The sequence below is a fragment of the Macrotis lagotis genome, chromosome X (assembly GCF_037893015.1).
Source record: "Macrotis lagotis isolate mMagLag1 chromosome X, bilby.v1.9.chrom.fasta, whole genome shotgun sequence".
In the NCBI taxonomy this organism is placed as follows: Eukaryota; Metazoa; Chordata; class Mammalia; order Peramelemorphia; family Peramelidae; genus Macrotis; species Macrotis lagotis.
The window spans coordinates 555,655,531-555,675,399 of NC_133666.1; the positions used below are offsets into that span (position 1 = coordinate 555,655,531).

Here is a 19,869-nt window from a genome sequence, read left to right on the forward strand (position 1 = left end):
CAAAGAGCCTGAATGATGTCGATAGGACTCAGAATGTACACTGAATGCCTTTTCTCAACAGTTACTATTCACACCTCCATTTGTTTCTCCTTTTTGTATGGTAGATTCTTTGGATATATCTTTCTGTTCATTGTCTGTATCAGTAAAATCTTTGGCTTATTTTGAGACCAAGGTTAATCTCCTTGGTTTGTAGTCAAAGTGTAGGTGCCTTTTCAGCTTGCTCTGAGTTCTCATGATCACAGCTTCTTTGAACAGGCTAATGACTGTATCTCCTGAACTTTTTTAAAAAAGGATCCTTATCGTAACAGGCAGCTAATTAGGATAGTAGTTAACATGCCAGATTTGGGGTCAGGCAAACCTGAGTTTGAATCCTGCCTCAGATATTTAACTTGTTGTGTAACTTTGGCCAAGTTATTTAATTTTTCTCAACTCCAATTTCTAGGGTTTATAAGGGTCAGATAAGATAAGAAGAGAACTTTGCAAAATGTAAATCTCAATAGCAGGGATCAGCCTAAGAGACAAATCTGACTGACTATGCTGGAGAACTAAAAGGTTTTTTTTTTCATTTTATTTAACAATGTAAAACTTTGTTTTAAAACATAACTATTCTTATATAGGGCATACAAAAGCAGGCGGCTGGTCAGATCTGGTCTGAGGACAATAGTGCTAACTCCTGCCTTACATATTAATAATAATGATAAATGTTATCATTGTTGACTGGTGGTGGTTTCCCTTATCTGAAAATATTTTTATTACAGAGCTTCAAAGGAATGGTATATCCTGCACAGGCTTGGAAAAATTACTTGCCAATAATTTTCAATAAGCACAAATTATCAGTTTTCTAACCTATATCCCAACTCAACACATTTCCACTGCCTTACTTCAAAATGAAATATTGACTAGTATTTTTTTTTAGGTTTTTGACAAGGCAAATAGGGTTAAGTGGCTTGCCCAAGGCCACACAACTAGGTTAATTATTAAGTATCTGAGACCAGATTTGAACCCAGGTACTCCTGACTCCAGGGCCAGTGCTTTATCCACTGTGCCACCTAGCCGCTCCGTTTGACTAGTATTTTAAAGCCCAAACATTACTAAGACAACAAAGTAAAAGTACCTAAATGAAACATTTTAGTTCTACTCTTAGTAATTTAATGTTTCCTCACTTAGAGCTGTATTTTTCATACCTTAGGCAAGTTTTACAAAATATGATCTGGGACAGATAACAAAAAGCATCTAAAAATCCATTTTTCAGTCCAATTTACCTGGTACAGCTGGGAAAAAGAAACCCTAAAGGCATTCACCCCCATAGGTAGAAAGATCTGAGGTCATTACATCATTGCAACAGAGTAAGGGTAAGGTGAAGAGAGATTTCAGATGGGGTATTACAGCCAACAGAGAGAAAGCACAGTACACCTTTGAGCTAACTTGGTGATATGTTCAATTATTCTTCTGCCACTAAAGGAGCAGAATCTCTGAGTGATTCTAAATTTCTGTGCTCTGGAACAAAGTCCCAGCTGTCCCACCCTAGTTAAGCCTCTATTCTTAAGAGGATCTGGATATGGTGTTGGAGCAGAACAAAAACAATCCAATCCCTTTTTTTATCTGCAGTGGAAAGAGTTGTTTTCAATGTTATAATACATATGACTGTTCATCGTTAAAGTACTTGGCTTGGTATGAGTATGTTTTTTTCTGACTCCTTCCCTACCCCTTTTCATGCATTTGTGTTGTACCCTAGTCCACTGTCCACTTTTGATATCCTTCATTTAAGCTCTGGTTTAATCCTTAAAATAACAACCTTAGACCATCAAAGCTCCCTCCATCTTATCCTTAGAGCCTTCAGAAAACTAGAATGAAAGCAAAGTAGATTTGTTTATGTGGGTAGAATCTGGCAGACAAGAGCAGACATTGGTTTCAGGGATCTTTGCCAAGGTGACAGTGGATGGGGTGTTGGATTTAAGAGACAAATGTTCAAATCCTGCCTCAGTATTTATGAGCTGTGTGACCTCTAGCAAATCATTTAAACCTCTCTTACTGGGTTTTGTGAGGATCAAATGAGGTAACACATGTAAAAGTACTTTATAAACCTTAAAGTATTACACAAATGTGAGTTATTATTTCTACATTTTGGGAGCCTATTGATCTTAATCATCTCAAACCTTTCCCACGTCAACTTCAAGTCCTTTGTATGCACAAACAGTAGCTAGTCTTACTGTTTCTGATCCTTTTAGCTATTTTTCAAGCCACTTCATTGGCTTTCTGGTTAACAAGATGAAAAGATCAAGGAAAAGACCTCAAAACTGGGCTGGATATGAATATTGAACCTGAAAAGTTTCCCTAGTAATGGACTGTGACCACAAATTTCTCAGAAAATCTAGACGTTTGAAAAAATTCATATAGAAAGATCCATAAACAAACTGTGACTGAATTTACCATCTCAATCAGATTATTGCTAAACTTGATTTTCACTACAAAATTATGAGTTTCATAACTGGTACTTGGTAGATAGGCTGGTTACCTCGAGGACTCTTTCTGAGGTGTCAGAGGTTAGAATTTCAATTCTGATACTTCTTCCATCAGGCAGAAATATATCCAGAAAGACTTTCTTGGTGGTGATATTAAACGTGTCCTGTAACCAAAAGGAAAAAAAAATAAGCTTCACAAAATCTTTCCCTTATTTAGTGTGCAGAAGCTTCCCCTGCCCTCAATTTTTCATAGGCTAGGATACATCTGCAGGTATATGAGAAGCAAGCAAGTTTAGTGACTGGTTGGTAGCAATATTTTACTCTGTGTGATGGAGATATAGATTATCTGTTTTTTTTAACTCCCTTTAGTTGATTGATGTTTTAATAAAAGTCATTTTTTTGCTTTTGTCATCAAACAATATTTATTAAGTGATTGTCTGTGTATGACATGTTCAAGTAAATGCTGAAATGTTCAGAAAACTCTTCTTTCTGGAGAGTTTATAAATCTAAATGACAATTATTTATGAACCAAGAATAACAAAATTTTTGATTTTTAAAATTGAAGTTTTATCATTGCCTTTTGTTTTCACACCAGTGATTTCCCATTGTATCTTACACACACATACACACAAACACAACCCTCCTATGCTACAGAGAAAACCATGAATGAGTCTTCAAAAAATCTTGATATGAGAAAGAATTTAGTGTAACTCCTACTTGAAGCATGAATCCCTTTTAGAACATCCCAGACAAAATGTCCTTAGATTTTATTAAATTAAATAAATCACTTTTATAATATATATAAAATTTAAAATAATAAAGAATTAAAGAATTATTATCTTTATTTAATAATTAAATCACTATTAATAATCTTGAGGATGGGAAGAAATGCCTTTTAAGAATAAACCAACAGAGCCCTAAAGTTAGAAAGATCCAAGTTCAAATTCCACCTTACTTAGTGTGACCCTGGGCAAGTCAATTAACTTCAATCCAAGTTTCCTCAACTGTGAACTAGGATTAACAATAGTATCTGCTTCCTAGGATTATTGTGACAATCAAATGAGATAATACTGTAAAAGTGCTTAGTCTATTGTCTGATACATAGTGGACACTGAATAAATACATTTTTTCTTCCTTCCATCATAAAATAATAATAATGATATTAAATATAATTCACATTTATATGGAGCCCTCAGACTTAAGTCTTCTGCTGAGTCATCAATAAGTCAACAAGAATTTAAATGCCTGCCTTGATCAGACACTGTTCTAAACTGGGGATACAGTAGGGCAACATGTAAACAATTATGAACAAACAAGATAAATACAGAATAAATTGAAAATAATGAAGGACTGTACCAATTAAGAGAGATCAGGGAAAGGCTTCTTGAGGAAGCTGTAATTTTGTCTGGTCCTTAAAGACATGCACAGGGATTGGAGAATAGTCAATGAAAATGTCTGAAGTAGGAAGATAGAGTGTCTTTCATAAGAAACAGGAGCTTTGAGTCATTGGATGGTAGAAGATTAAAATGGAAAGAAGGGGCCAGGTTATGAAGGACTCTAAAAGTTAAACAGAAGGATTTTCATTTGACTCTGAAGGCAATTTGTATTTGACCTGGAAAGTCACCGGAGTTTATTTAATAGGAGGGTGAAATAGTCAACTTTACTTTAGGAAGATCTATTTGACAGCTGAGTAGAGGAGGGACTGGGGGGACAGGGAGAGAATTAAGACAGACCCACCAGCAAGCTATTGTAATAGTCCAAGTGTGAGGTAATGTTCAAGAGTGGTGCCAGTGTCCATGGAGAGAAGGGGGCATATGTGAGAGATGTTATGGAGAGAAAATCAACAGGTCTCTGCAACAGATTGGATATGATTGGACTGAGAGTGAGTAGAGTGACCTCTAGGTTCTGAGTCTGAGTAACTAGGAGGAGGGTGGTACTCTCAAGAATAATAGGGAAGGGGTGGCTAGGTGGCACAATGGATAGAGCACCGGACCTGAAGTCAGGAGTACCTGAGTTCAAATCTGGCTTCAGACACTTAATAATTACCTAGCTGTGTGGCCTTGGGAAAGTCACTTAACCCCATTGCCTTACAAAAAAAAACAGGAAAAAAAAAGAGTAATATGGAAGTTTGGAGGAAGGGAGGATTAGGGAAGAAATGGGATCAGTTTTGGGTAAGTTGATTTAAGGTAGCTATGAAATACACAGTCTGAGATGTTCAATAAAGTTGGAAATGTGAGACTAAAGTTCAAGAGAGAAGTTAGGGCCTGATTGTCCTTCATTCTCAAACAGGACCATGGCATCAGGAAGGTGATGCTATGACTTGTAAATGAATTGGGTGTAAGAGAGGGAAGCTGTGCAAAGTCACCAGCCTCACTTTTTCCTCCTGAGTCATCTGGTCCAGAGGCCAGCCATAGATCAAGATGACTGGAGATGGACCTGGATGCAGTGGGAAATCTTGACCTTTTTAAGCTAAAAGATCTTTCCCAGGTCTCAGTTTGACTAATGCAAAGTCCATTCAGTGATTAAGGCTAGAATAAGAAATGAGGCAAAGGAACAGCTAGGTGTTCCAGTGCATAGAGCACTGGCCCTGGAGTCAGGAGTACCTGAGTTCAAATCCCACCTCAGTCACTTAATAATTACCTAGCTGTGTGGCCTTGGGCAAGCCACTTAACCCCATTGCCTTACCAAAAAAAAGTAAAAAAGAAAAGAAATGAGGTAAAAAAAAATGTCCACTTTTACTTAATTAAAAAAAAATCAGATTTCTGATCAAAACAGAGACGATTGCTATTTACATTCACTCTGAGTTAATCAGGATCCAAATATTGACAAAACGGGGCTTGGCTTGGGATAAAGTCAGAATGATTTGGGTTTAAGGCACGTTTCTTTTTTTTAATTTTTTTATTTAAGGCAATAGGGTTAAGTGACTTGCCGAAGATCACATGGCTAGACAATTATGTGCCTGGGGCAGAATTTGAATTCAGGTCTTCCTGACTTCAGGGCCAGTCCTCTATCCATTGCACCATCTAGCCCCTTAAGACATGATTTTTTTTTTTTTTTTAGTTTTTGCAAGGCAATGGGGTTAAGTGGCTTGCCCAAGGCCACACAGCTGGGTAATTATTAAGTGTCTGAGGTCAGATTTGAACTCAGGTAGTTCTGACTACAGGGTTGGTGCTCTATCCACTGCTCCACCTAGCTGCCCCAAGACATGATTCTTAAGAAAGAAATCTAACTAGTAAACCCCAAGATATTTTGTGAAGTTTCCACCTTTGAGTGGAGCACCCGAAGGTAAGGATATGATACCCTATGTGGGCAGAGGATTTGATAAATAGATTTGAGAAGATTCCATGGGAGTTGATGAGATCACCAAGTGAAATAGTATAGAAAGATGAAAAGAGAGTCTAGAACAAATCTTAGGAAATACCCAAGACTAGAAGGCATGATCTCTAACAGAACTGAACAGGAGCAGTGAAATAGTATGAGAACCACAAGAAAACAGTAACATCAAAATGTAGAGAGAAGAGAATATCAAGAAAAGGGTGATCCCTTAACATGGATCAACTTTGATAGATTTGCTCACTCCATCAGTTGCAATAATCAGGGATAATTTTAGGGGAACTGTGATGGAGAATACCATCTGTATCCAGAGAAGGAACTGTGGAATAAACGATGACCAAAGATTATTATCTTCAATTTCTTTTTTTTTTTTGGTGTTTTTTTGCAAGGTTAAGGGTTAAGTGGCTTGCCCAAGGCCACACATCCAGGTAATTATTAAGTGTCTGAGGCCGGATGTAAATTCAGGTACTCCTGACTCCAGGGCCTGTGTTCTATCCACTGTGCCACCTAGCTGCCCCATTTTTATTATTTATTATTTTATCTTCAATTTCTAAAGGTTGTCATGTATTACATAATTTTACTATCTCTAATGTTTTCTTTCTCCCTTTTGGATCTGTTTCTTCTCTCAATACATTCAATTTTGGATCTATGTGTATCATGGAAGCAAATGTAAAGATTATATCAGAGTGCCTTCTGTTGGGGGCATGGGGGAGAAAGGAAGGGAGGGAGAAAGAATTGTAAATTTCAAAACTTTGCAAAAAAAATGATTGGTAGAATCTACCATTGTATGTAATTGAAAAACAAATAAAATATTTATATAATTAAAAAAAAGCAAAGGATGATCAATAGTATCCAAGACTGAAGAGAGGTCAAGAAGGATGAGGACTGAGAAAAGGCCATTGAATTTGACAAATAAGAAATCATTGGCCACTTTGGATAGAGCAGTTTCACTTGAATGATGACATCAGAAGCCAGATTGCTGAGAATTAAGGAAGCAGAGGCATTGATTCTAGATAGACTTTTCAAAGGGTCCATCCATGAAAGGAAAAGAGATTTAGGACAATATTTAGCAGGAATGGAAGGATCAAGGAGTGTATTTTTGAGGCAAGAAAAGACATAGATGGGTTTATAAGCAGTAGAAAATTAGCCAGTAAATAGGAAGATTTTGAAAAGACCCGAGCTTATGGCAAGCATTCTCTATATTTCTTATTTAAATCTCTAAAGTAGAAGGGCTCTTCTCCCAATAACTGCCCAAGAGTTCTAGGTTCTCTAATTTTTCAACTCTCCCCTTCCATTGTAAATTGCGTCAAAACTAAGCCCAGAAGACAAGGTCATTGCCTTTGTTACCTGCCTAACACATTCTTAGCTTCCCATAGATAAAGTGGCAAAGCTTGAACAGATTTTTGAGTTCACTCTTATAAATACTAATAAAAACAATAATACTAATAAATATTACAGATGAAGAGACTAAAGAAATGAAGCAATCTGTCCAGGGTCATATTCCTACTATCAGAGCCAGAAATTCCTGGCTTCTAAACCCATGGGTTGGCCAAAAACAAAAACATCACACACACACAGACAGACAAACAGAGCCATGTTTTATATACATACACACACACACACACACACACACACACACACACACACACACACACATATATTCAAATATATACAAACTGTAAATATAGTGCCCTTTATCATCACCTCTAAAATACTTCCAAATTCCTGGCTACAGAACACTGATTTTTGCTGTTCACCAAAACTTCTGTTATGTCTTAAAACTCCATAAACTTTAAAAACAGACTGTTCCCTATGTTGTACACTTCCTGCCCCAGCTCTCTCCCCTGTAGCTCCTCCCTCCCTATCCCTCAAACAAAGAACCTAGTCAAGGTAAAGAGGTCTAAAGTAAAAAAATTATTTTATTGGTACACTACAGTATACTTTGGTTTGAGAAACACTGTTGCATTTTAACATAGATGTTACATAATTAACCTTTGAATGAATGAAAGAGAAAGCCTTTATTAATTGCTTACTCTATGCCAAATACTTGCTAAGAGTCTGGGAGACAAATGAAAAAGCAGTGTGTTGTATTTATAGTTGTTTTTGTAAATATGCATTAAATTTTATTATTAACTTTTAATTATTAAATTAATATTAATAAGTATTAGATTTTTAATTTTTAAAATATGTATTATTATAAAGCTAAAAGGGAAAATTACATGTGTGTATGTATTATGTGAGCATATATGTACATATGAGTTTGGTGACCAAGGAGGAATATTTTTGTTCAGAAAATTACAGGGATGGTGAGAGCAACCATAGGGTTAAAAATTAACTTGCTCTTTCCAGGAAAACCTAGATAGTACAGAGATCTTCAGAGTCAGGAACATCTGAATTCAAACTTCAAAATTCAGACACTCACTAGCCATATGACTGTTGGCAAATCACTTAAACTATCAGTTTCTTCAACTATAAAAATGGGAATCATAATAGATCTACTTCTAAGATTTGTTGTAAGGATCAAAAAAGGAGATATTTGTTAAGTATTAGCACAGTGTCTAGCATATATAGTAGGTGCTTAATAAATGTGTCTTCCCTTCCCCTCCCCCTCCCAGAGATCATGACAGAACAGATTTCATTATGGTTCCAGGGCGAGAAAGGTAAGGTGACGATAGATCCTTGAAGAAAAATATTACTAGATCCAAGTCTATATGTAAGGGTTCTTTTTGTTAAGGGAAAAAAAAGGACAGGTAAACATAATTTAACATACAGTCTGGATTTTTGTAGAGCATATTTCAAAGAGTAAGAATTTAAGATAGAATGGATTTTATGAATTAAGATTCTAAGGGGCAGTTAGATGGCAGCTAGGTGGCATAGTGGATAGAGCACCAGCCCTGGAGTCAGGAAGACCTGAGTTCAAATCCAACCTCAGACACATAATAATTGCCTAGCTTTGGGACCTTGGGCAAGGCACTTAACCCCATTGTCTTACATAAATTAATAAAAGAAATAAAATTTTTAAAAGATTCTATGGGGGGGTGGCTAGGTGGCACAGTGGATAGAGCACCGGCCCTGGAGTCAGGAGTACCTGAGTTCAAATCCGGCCTCAGACACTTAATAATTACCTAGCTGTGTGGACTTGGGCAAGCCACTTAACCCCATTTGCCTTGCAAAAAAAAAAAAGATTCTATAGGAAAAATCATGCCAAGAGGAATATCAAACATCAAAAATTATATTCAGAGGACACAGAAAGAAACTGCAATGTGGAACAAGTAAGTTTCTAAAGAAACCAATGTGGAAATATATAACTATAAATAGAGAAGGATCAATTACTAAAATTTTTTAAATTGTAACAACTTCAGTAAGGTAATAGCTTACAAATAAATATAAACAAATCAATAGAATTTATAGACTCAATAAAAACTAAGATGAAATAATTGAAAGAGCAGTCCCCTTCAAAACAACTACAAAATATACAAAATATATGGAAGTCAATTCCTCAATACCTATATAGCTAAAATTGCAAAATAATAATTAAAGAAAAAACTCAAATAATTAGAGGGATATTTAGGACTGATGCTTGAGTCACACTAATAAAATAAAAATTACAACACTGGCTAAATTAACAGATTTAGAGATTTATTGGCATATCAATATAACTACCAAGAGGTTAATTTACAGAGCTAGACAAAATAATAATAAAATTCATTTGGAAGAACAAAAGAACTAGGTTATCAAGGGAAATAATGAATGAAGGGGGAAGAACACTTTTAGACCTCAAATCGTATTATGAAACAGTGAAAAAAATTATTTAATGCTGGTTAAAAAGATAAAAAAGATCAATCCAACAGTCTAAGCAAGGAAGGAGCAGAAATAACTGAACTCAATATAACCTCATATTAATTAAAATCAAAATTATAAATTACCTTGGAAAGAACTCCCCAATTAATAAAACCAGTGAGGAAAACATGAAAATGGTTTGGCAGAAATTAGGTTTAGTTAATAGCTTACAATAAATGCTATGATATAGTCAACACATAAATGTTACCTGGATATTAATAATCATACAATAAAAATAGAAAATAAGATTATGTGCTTTTCACAGAAATGGCTAGAGGGTGACTTTTTGAACAAATGGGGGAAGAGATAATTATAAAAAATAGAACAGATCATTTCAGTTACATGAATTGCAAAATTTTTGTCAAGACAAAAATTAATTCAATTAGGATAAGAAGAAAAGTTTTCTCCCTTAGAAAAACACTTATATTAATAATCTCCAATTGGAGAAGGATTTACAAGATATGTGGGTAACTAACAGATCTATGTACTACCAAAGACCAGACCCCAAACAGATAGTCAAATCCCATGAGTGAGCATTTCTCAAAAGATTTACAAATGATTAACAGCAATTGAAATAATGCTTCAACTCACTAATCAATAATTGGGGTAGCAGGGTGGCACAGTGGATTGAGTGATAGATTTAGAGTCAGGAAGACTCATCCTCATGAGTTCAAATCTGGCCTTACTCACTAGGTTTATGACCCAAGACACCTCTTTGCTTCAGTTCTTCATCAGTAAAATAAACTGGAGAAGGAAATGGCAAACCACTACAGGTTTGCCAAGAAAATCCCAAGTGAGAGCATGAAGATCAGACATGACCAAAAAGATGGCTGCACAACTGCAAATCAAAATCAAAAGACTTGCCAACTATTAATAAAAAAAAAAACCATCAAATAATGCTCCGGCTTACTAATAACCAGAGAAATGTAAATCAAAATAATTCTGAAGTTTCACCTCATACTCAGCAAATTGAAAAAAGATGGAACTTGTCAATGTTGAAGTGGCTATGAAAAGACAGGAACATTTTAAAACCGTTGCTAGAACTATAATTTGGATGTAAGTATTCTTCTATGTGGACCAGGTAGGTGGTTCAGTGGATAACATTCTTGAGCCTGGAGTTAGGAAGACTCATCCTTTTGAGTCCTGCTTAGACACTTACTATCTGTGTGATTCTAGGCAAATCATTTAGCCTTGTTTGCCTCATTTCTTCAACTGTAAAATGAACTGGAATAACAAATAGCAAAGTACTCCAATATCTTTGCCAAAAAAACAAAAAAACCCGAATGGGACCACAAAAGAGTCAGACATTCCTGACACAACTCAACATTTCTCTACATAAAAAGGTATTTTCTAAATAATGCAGGCCCTACCATCTCTCACCTTTAAACTGGTGTCCTACCTCAAATTTCTTCCTTCTCCAATCCATCCCCAACTTAGCTGCCATTGTGATTTTTTCTAAAGGGTAAGTATGACCATATCATTTTCCAACTTAGTAAACTGACACCAATTACCTCCAGTGTCAAATAAAAAATCCTTTTGGCTTTTAAAGTCCGTCACTACCAGGCTCCTTCCTGCCTTTCCAGTTTGTTTATGCTTTAATCCCCCTCCACAAAACAGCACTAATCTTCTTGCTGTCCTATCTCCTGACTGAGGGCTGGAATGCTCTGCCTCCTCATCTCTGCCTTGTAATTCCACAACTTCCTACAAGATTCAGCTAAAATTCTACCTTACACAGAAAGCCTTTCCTGGCCACCCTAGCTCTTAGTGGCTTTGCCTCACAGATTACTCTCCATCCCTTCTGTAATTTTGACATGGGGTGAGGCGAGACTGAGGAGGCAGAGATAGGTTGAGGAAGTGGAATTATACCTCACCTGACCAAAAGTTCCATTTGAAATGAAACTCCTTGAGTTCAAAAGGAATGATTTTTGCCTTTCTTTGGGTCCCCAGTGCTTAATACAGTGTTCAACACATAATAAGCATTTAATACATGTTTTATTGACCAAATGATTGAAATGGAGGAGAATTTGTCACTTTCCAGGGTTAATGGTTTCTCTTTGCCCAGTGACTCAAAACTCAAAAGGAAATTTGCAGAGGACACAGTTAAATTAACAGGCTCAGAGGGGCATCAATGTGACATAGTGCTTAGAGTATCAGCCCTGCAGTCCAGAGAAACGAAGGTGAAATCTATTCCAGACACTTACTAGCTTTGTGACTTTGGGCAAGTCACTTAACCCTGATTGCCTCAAAAAAAGAAATAGGTTCAGAGACTCCAACTCTCCTCCTTACAATAGACACAGAGCTTCTGGGTTTTCATTCCTCAACGCCACATTTCATAGAGTCTGAAAAGACTCAAATCATAAAGTCAGAGTAATTTGTTGCATGTTGTTATTCAGTCATGTCTGACACTTCATAACTCATTTGTGGTTTCCTTGGCAAAGATCCTGAAGTGGTTTGTCATTTCCTACTCCAGCTCATTTGACAGATTAAGAAACTGAGGCAAACAGGATCAAGTGACTTGCCCAGGGTCACACAGCTAAGTATCTGAGGACAGATTTGAATGCATCTATTCCTGGCTCCAGGTCCCAGGATCTATCCACTGCCCCAAGAAGAGGTCAGAATAATTATCTTAGTCCAAATACCCTATATTCACTTGCAACAAGGTTAAATTGATTCCAAGTAGAACGGGCAGTCAGCCCTGAGTCAGGAGAACTGAGTTGTAGTGTCAACTCTGCCAATAACTTGTTGTTTGATTAAACAAGTCAATTAACATTTCAGGGTCACATTTTTCTCAATTATAATGAAGATATTGGACTAGATGCTGTCAATAGCCCTAGTTAAACTTTCTTTGGACAAAGATTCTGAATACAGTAATTCAAGAGAAACTATTTAGAAAAGGGGTGGAAAAAGGAAGAAAACTATAGAAAAATGTCATTAGAGTTATCTAAAGTGCTAAAATTCTGCTGGTCTTGGAATCAGAAAGACATGAGTTCAAATCCCATCTCTGACAAGTCAATTAATCTCAAAGTCCTACCAGACAACACTGTGCTTGAAAATCCTGTTACCAGACAATAGCCAATCTACAAAGCAATGGAGAGAGTTCCATACCAGCAGGTCCTAATATAGATAAGATAAAATCATAGGCAGATTCCTATCCACCCTCTATGAGAGAGAGAGAGAGAGAGAGAGAGAGAGAGAGAGAGAGAGAGAGAGAGAGGAAGGGAGGGAAAGAAGGGAGGGAGGAGGGTGGGAGGAAGGAGAGAGGGAGGAGAGGAGGGGGAGGGGAAGGAGGAAAGAGAGAGGCGGGGGGAAGAGTAAATGGAGACTTCTGTCTTTAACTTTCAAAGGAGTTTGTGATTAGTTAGAATGGGAATGTTCCTTAAGGAGGAGGTTAATCTATTCAAGCTCTAACTTGACCTGTGTCTTTTCTAAATCCCATTCACACTAGACAAAATTAATTCTGGATATTTCCTGTCCTTGAAGCGAGGGATCCTAGACATATGGAAATATTTATATTGAGTAAAGAAACAAGGGCATGCTCTGTTGTCATTCAGTTCTGTCTGACTCTTCGTGACTCATTTTGGGGTTTTCTAGGCAAAGATACTGGAGTGGTTTGCCTTTTCCTTCTCCATTTCATTTTACAGATGAGGAAAATGAGGCAGACATAGGTTAAGTGACTTTCCCAAGATCACACAGTTAGGAAGTTCCTGAGACGGACCTTCTGACTCCAGAAGTTCTCTTAATATACAGTGGTAAGATTCAGCAGCTTCGCAAGGGTTCTTAAGAACCGACACCTAATTCTATGATGAGTTTGGTGAACCAAGTTGTTAAAATAGCACTTGTAATCAGGGTTCTTTCTAAGGTGGGTGCCTAGGTAGCTGCCCAATGTGGAAATCACAAATTTACATTCCCTATTGTTTTTTAATGTTCATCTGTGCAATAGCATTTTTTAGGTACCCTTAAGTAATGTTCATTCCATCCACTGGTGAAAAAAATTGATGGAACCATGCTTGTAATACTTCATTTGTTAAAGTTCATTATATCTTTGATAAAATACTACATTTGAATTTCCTCTTTTTTGTTACTTCAGTAAACAAACGAATAATGTAAAGAGAAAAAATGTCAAAGAACCAGGGAGTGACAAACTGTCATTTGTTTCCCCTTTGTGTTATGCCCAAAATTCACCCAATATATTATGAGTGAAATGGTATTCCCTGATGGGTGAAACCAATAAGAAGTTGGAACAAATGAACCAAAAGAAATATAGATTTCTAGGGTTATTTTTTTCTTCCATTTCAGAAGCCATAGAAATAGAAGAAAAAAGTTAGAATAGGTGTTTTGGTTCTGCATATATTCCAACATTGGCTGCTGTGGTCACATGACTGCTTTTGTTTCATAAGGATACGTTTCCTTACTATGTTCATAAGGATATGTTTACTTACTATGAGTAATAGAACATAATCTAGTTTTGTGTATCTTTTTTTGTTCTTATTTGACTATTAAATACATAAAATATTAAACTACCTTTTGTTATATCTTTTTGTATACTTAAAATGGTCATTAGGACAGAGAATTGGTTGTTAATTTATTTGAATTCCAACACTGATATCACTTGTATAACTCCCCTTCTGTTCTCTGCCACTGCTACCACCCTGGTTCAGGCCTTCATCACCCAATGCCTATATTACTGAAGGAACCTTCTGGTGGATCTCCCTCCCTCACATTTCTCTCTACTCAGTCCATCCTTTATTCAGCTATCAAACTAATCTTCCCAAAATATAGATTTGATAATATCAATAGTGGATCCCCACCTCCAGGATCAAATATAAAAATCATGTTTGGCTTTTAAAGTTCACTATAAGCTGCCTGAAATAACTAAGTGAGCAGTAAATAGAGTGCTGAGCCTGGAGTCAGGAAAACTTGAGTTCAAATTTGACCTCAGACATGTAATAGCTCTGTGACCCTGGGCAAATCACTTAACTCTGTTTGCCTCAGTTTCCTCATCTGTAAAATGAGCTAGAGAAGGATACTCTAGTATCTTTGTCAAGAAAATCCCAAATGGGGTGACAAAGAATCAGATAAGACTGAAATGATTTAAGAACAATATTGGCCTGAACCCTAGATTGTTAACTCCTTTGTAGTAGGTATAGGAATTCTATATCCATGTTCATTACTCTTGTAATAAAGCCAGCTTCAATGCACGCCTCATGGACGTGTGATTTTTTTTGTTTGTTTGTTCAACAACAACAAATAACCTGGCTCCTTCTGAATTTTCCAGTCTTCTTTAATTTTTGCTTTTGGATTTTGTGGGGTAATGGAGTTAAGTAACTTACCCAAGGTCACACAGCCAGTAAGTATTAAATGGCTAAGGCCAGATTTTGAACTCAGGCTCTCCTGACTCCAGGATTGGTACTCCATCCACTGTGCTACCTAGCTGCCCCCCTTTTCAGGCTTCTTATATCTTACTCCCTTTCATTTATTGCATCTAATTCAATTTGATCCTTTTTGGATTCAGGCTCTGTCACTCAGTGTGCTAACGATTCCTACCATCCTTCATTCTCTAAACTTTGTCACCAATATGTGCTTCTTCCACACAGTGCTATCTCCCAAGTTTGTTTGTTTTTTAATCCCCAAACCTGGAATGCTCTCCCTCCTACTCATTTCTACCTCCTGGCCTCACTGGCTTCCTTTAGAATTTCCCCAGTCCTCTTTAATCTTAGTGCCTTCCCTCTCGGAGCCTAATTTATCCTGACTGATTGCAAGTTGCTTCCACCATTTTTGAATTTCACCTTTTTTAATTCTTTGAGAGTAGTGACTATGTTTTGTTTGTTTTATTTTGGGGCCTTTCTTTGTATCTCCTAGAACTTAATACAGTATCTAGCAAAATACTTGCTTAATAAATCCTTGTTGACTCTAGAGATTACTTTTTTCTATCATGTATCTTATGAATGAAAGCTAAAGGATATGTGTCTATTAATTATTTTTTCAAGATGCAGAAAAGTCCAGATATTTGATAACTATGGATAGAATTATTCTAACTCCAAACAAGGCCAGTAGAATTTTTTTTTAAATGCATATCATTGTCACTGCTAACATTTTCATTTGCTTTAAGGTTTGTTTGCAAAGCACTTGACATTTATTAACTCATTTGGTCCTCACCACAGCCCTGTGAGAGATAAAGGCTATTATTATTATTATGCCCATTTCACAGATGAGGAAGCTAGACCCAGAGGTTAAATGATTTGCCAGGGTTACATGTTGTTGTTCAGTCAATTCAGTCGTATCTGACTCTGTGACTTCATTTGGAGTTTTGTTTTTGTTTTTTAGGTTTTTGCAAGGCAAATGAGGTTAAGTGGCTTGCCCAAGACCACACAGCTAGGTAATTATTAAGTGTCTGAGGCCGGATTTGAATTCAGGTACTCCTGACTCCAGGGCCGGTGCTCCATCCACTGCACCACCTAGCCACCCCTGGAGTTTTTTTTTGACAAAGATACTAGAGAGGTTTACCATTTCATTCTCCAGCTCATTTTACAGATGAGGAAACTGAAGAAAATAGGATTAACATAGGGTCTCACAAGTAATTAAGTATCTGAAGTTGAATCTGATCTCCTGAAGATGAGTCTTCCTGTTTCCAGGCAGGGAGCTCTATCTCCTGCACGACCTATCTGCTCTCAGGGTCATATAAGCTAAGAGGCAACAGGTAAGATTCAAGTCCTACACTGTATCCACTGTATCATCTAGCTGCCTCATACTATTAACTCTCAATATTAATTCTGCAATCCATTAAAATCTCCAGCTCTTTCCCTAATGAATATCTGTCTAGCCATTCCTTTCTCATTTATGAAGCCTATTTTTTGAATTCAAGTTTACAATTAACATTTATCCTATCAGATTTTTCCTTACTCAATTATCTAAGTTAATTTGACCCCATGTCCTAGCTTGTCAGGGACTTTCTCTGAGTTCATCACCATGACACATGCCTTCTCCCTCTGCCCTAAAGACTCCCCTTTCCCCATGACTGATTTTCCCCAGAACCACCATTTTGAGGAAGGATCCACATAAACCACACTTCAGTCCTTGGATTTCACCCTCAAGCCATAGTGCTCTTTGGGATATTATCTTACCCCCTTAGAATGGAAGCTTTTTGAGGGCAGGGAATGTCTTTCTTTTTGTTGAAATCTTTATTCTCTGCACTTTACCCAGTGCCTGATATATAGTAAATACTTTTTTGACTTGATTTGTTCCATATGAAAATTTGTTAAGCATGTCACTTTTACCTTAACCAAATCACTGATAACATAGAAAACAGAGAAGACCTGAGTAAAGATTGCTCAGACTCTACAGACCATGTGCAAAGATGGATAGGATAAATTTCAATGAGTCTGTGAAGTTGAATGGGAAAAGTGATTACAACTTTACCATTATTTGCCTCAAACTAAAATTTAGCATTTCCTTCAATTATTTAAGAATATTATTCTGGAGGCAGCTAGGTGGCGTAGTGGATAAAGCACCAGCCCTGGAGTCAGGAGTACCTGGGTTCAAATCCAGTCTCAGACACTTAATAATTACCTAGCTGTGTGGCCTTGGGCAAGCCACTTAACCTCATTTGCCTTGCAAAAAAAACCTTAAAAAAAAAGAATATTATTCTGATATAGGTTTCATAAATTTCACCAGACTGCCAAAGGACCCCAGACATCCACAAAAAAGGTTAAGCTCTCCCCCTCTAAAACTGATTCCCACCTTAGAACTATAATTATTTGGCAAAAAAATGGTTGTTTAGTAAAAAAATCACATGTAAATACATGCTCCAAACATGCCAATACTATGAAAGCAGCACCAGTGGAGTTAAGATTGATAGGTTCCTGTTCAATGGACTCCATCACATATATCATGAAACCCTTAGTATGTTGGACCTAGCTTGAACTAGTTTATGAGAGCAAATTGTCAAATTTTCAGCGTTCACGTTTATATCTTGACAATTGATAAATGCTATACATCGGGACTTGATTTATTGTTTTGTTGACTGTCTAAAATTAAAAAGGTGAAAGAGAAAGTGTCAACATACATTTTCCCCCAAGAGAGCTGGTTGATAAATATTTACCAACATACTGTTATGCAAGCCCCACCTATTGTCCACTATTTCTTCTGAACTCAACACAACCTTCCTCTCACCCATGGTGGACCTGATTGGCAGAATCTTGTTTTTTCAAACTTAGTCATGCCTATACTCTCTAAACATACATTCCTATGGGGTATTAGCCACCTAAGCCCTGTGATTCAGTGGATATTGTGCTGGATCTGGATCAGGAAGACCTGAGTTCAATCCACAGACACTTACTAGCTGTGTATCTTTGGGCAAGTCATTTATTCTCTGTTTGTTTCAGTTTCCTCATTTTGTAAAATGGAGATAATAGTCCCATGTTACTGATAGGGTTGTTGGGAGGCTCCAATGAGGATCCAGTGAAATATTATTTCTAAAATGCTTAGCACAATGCACGGCTATATAAATGCTGCTATTGTTGTTGGTGGTGGTGGTGGTTGGTGATGATGATATTTTATGATGATGATATTTTATATCACCTAACCAACCCTTGGCCCTATCAGCAAGACTAACAGCCACGTCCATTCAATCCAATTATTAAGTATTTGGGTCTGTTTCCTCCTCAGTAAAATGAGGAGAATCTCTGAATTCCTTCCCAGCTGTCCATCTGACCCTATGAAGCATGTACTAGGTCACATCACTGACCCCCAAGAGTTTAGAACTAAAAACACTGCCCCATCTAGTATGAGCTGCTGGTGATTCACAAAGACAAGTTCACTCCTAGATCTTAGCAGTATCCCTAAGTGACTACTTCATTCTGCTCTAGCCTCAACTGAGTTTTGTCTTCCCCAAAGCTTAGTTGTTCTATCTCCTTTTATTCTGTCCTAGAGATGAAAACAGATGGGCAGTGTTTCTCTCTTATGACAGATAAATTCATGGGCACAAAGTACTCAAAGGATGCCTTCCTTCTCCTTCACCCTCCTCCTAATCTTGACCCTTATTGAAATCCTCACCAAAAGCAGATTCTTGAACCCTTTAAGTTTTCCCTAGTCTCAGCTGGACTAATATTGCTTAAGAAGCTAATTAATAGATTAAAAGCTGGGTCCATGACCCAGCTTATTAACTTATTTGAGGAATCATCAGTTTAAAGCATTGGCCATGGAATTAAGGCTACTATACCTCCCACTTGTCCTGACATAGCGTCTCTTACCTCATCTCCTGTCCTCCCTCATTCTGAGAATCAAACTCACTGAAAATCTGTACTTTTTGTGTAGCTGTAGTCGGTTGAGTTCTTTGCTATTCAGACAAGCACAAGAAGGCCAGTAGAAAATCACTCCCTTAACATACCAACCAAATGACTAATGTGCTCAGCCAGCAGTGAGAAAGCCATGAGTCAAAGATGAAGAGATGTCATTGTCTACTTCCTAGGCCCAGGGAGGAAATGAAATTCCTTTTAATCTGGAACTCACCTTCTATCTAATGAAGGTAATGCTGCCCAGCATGTGGCCAAGCAACAGCCACAGGAAAAAGCCCAGGAAGACTTCACATCTCAAATCCTTCAAATACATGGTTTTAACATATCTAAATTTGAGCATATTCACTCATTCAGCACTTATTATGTTACCAAGTGCAATGTTATTTTCTAGGGATATAAAGAAAGACAAATCTATGGTCCTGGTTCTCCAGAAGTCCACAAGTTAATAACAGAGACAACATGTAAATAAAAATACAGATACAGGATATAGGCAACATAAATGGTAGAAAACCTCAAAAGGAAGGCTCAAGAAACTGGAAGTGAGTGAGAAAGGCCTTAGACACAGCTGTAAGGTAATATTAATTGTTATAGGTCATCTAAATCAGAAAGTCTCATAAAATCATAAACTTAAAAGCTGGAAGGTACTTTAGAAGTCATCTAATCCAATGTGACACTGTGGCTAGAGTATTGTCCCTGGAGTCAAGATAACCTAAGTACAAATCTGGTCTCAGACACTTACTAGTTGTGTGACCCTGGGCAAGCCACCTAATCCTATTTGCTTCCATTTCTTCATCTGTAAAGTGTGTTGGAGAAGGAAATGGCAAAACACTTCAGTATCTTTGCTAAGAAAATCCCCCCCAAAATTGGATCATGGAGTATCAGCTATGACTCAAGAACAATACATTTCATCCTTTTAGATGAATCAACAGGAACCCAGACAA

The 19,869-nt window shown here is 37.1% G+C and overlaps 1 protein-coding gene across 3 annotated transcripts in view; it reads right to left on the reverse strand.

Annotated features, from left to right (window-relative positions):
* Positions 1-19,869, reverse strand: part of SNX31 (sorting nexin 31) — a 106,131-nt gene that overhangs the window by 54,379 nt on the left and 31,883 nt on the right. For all 3 annotated transcript variants that reach the window (XM_074200659.1, XM_074200658.1, XM_074200657.1), the window contains exon 5: positions 2,516-2,626. In XM_074200659.1, the coding sequence (XP_074056760.1) occupies positions 2,516-2,626 (111 nt within the window). The remainder of the gene's footprint in view (positions 1-2,515; positions 2,627-19,869) is intronic.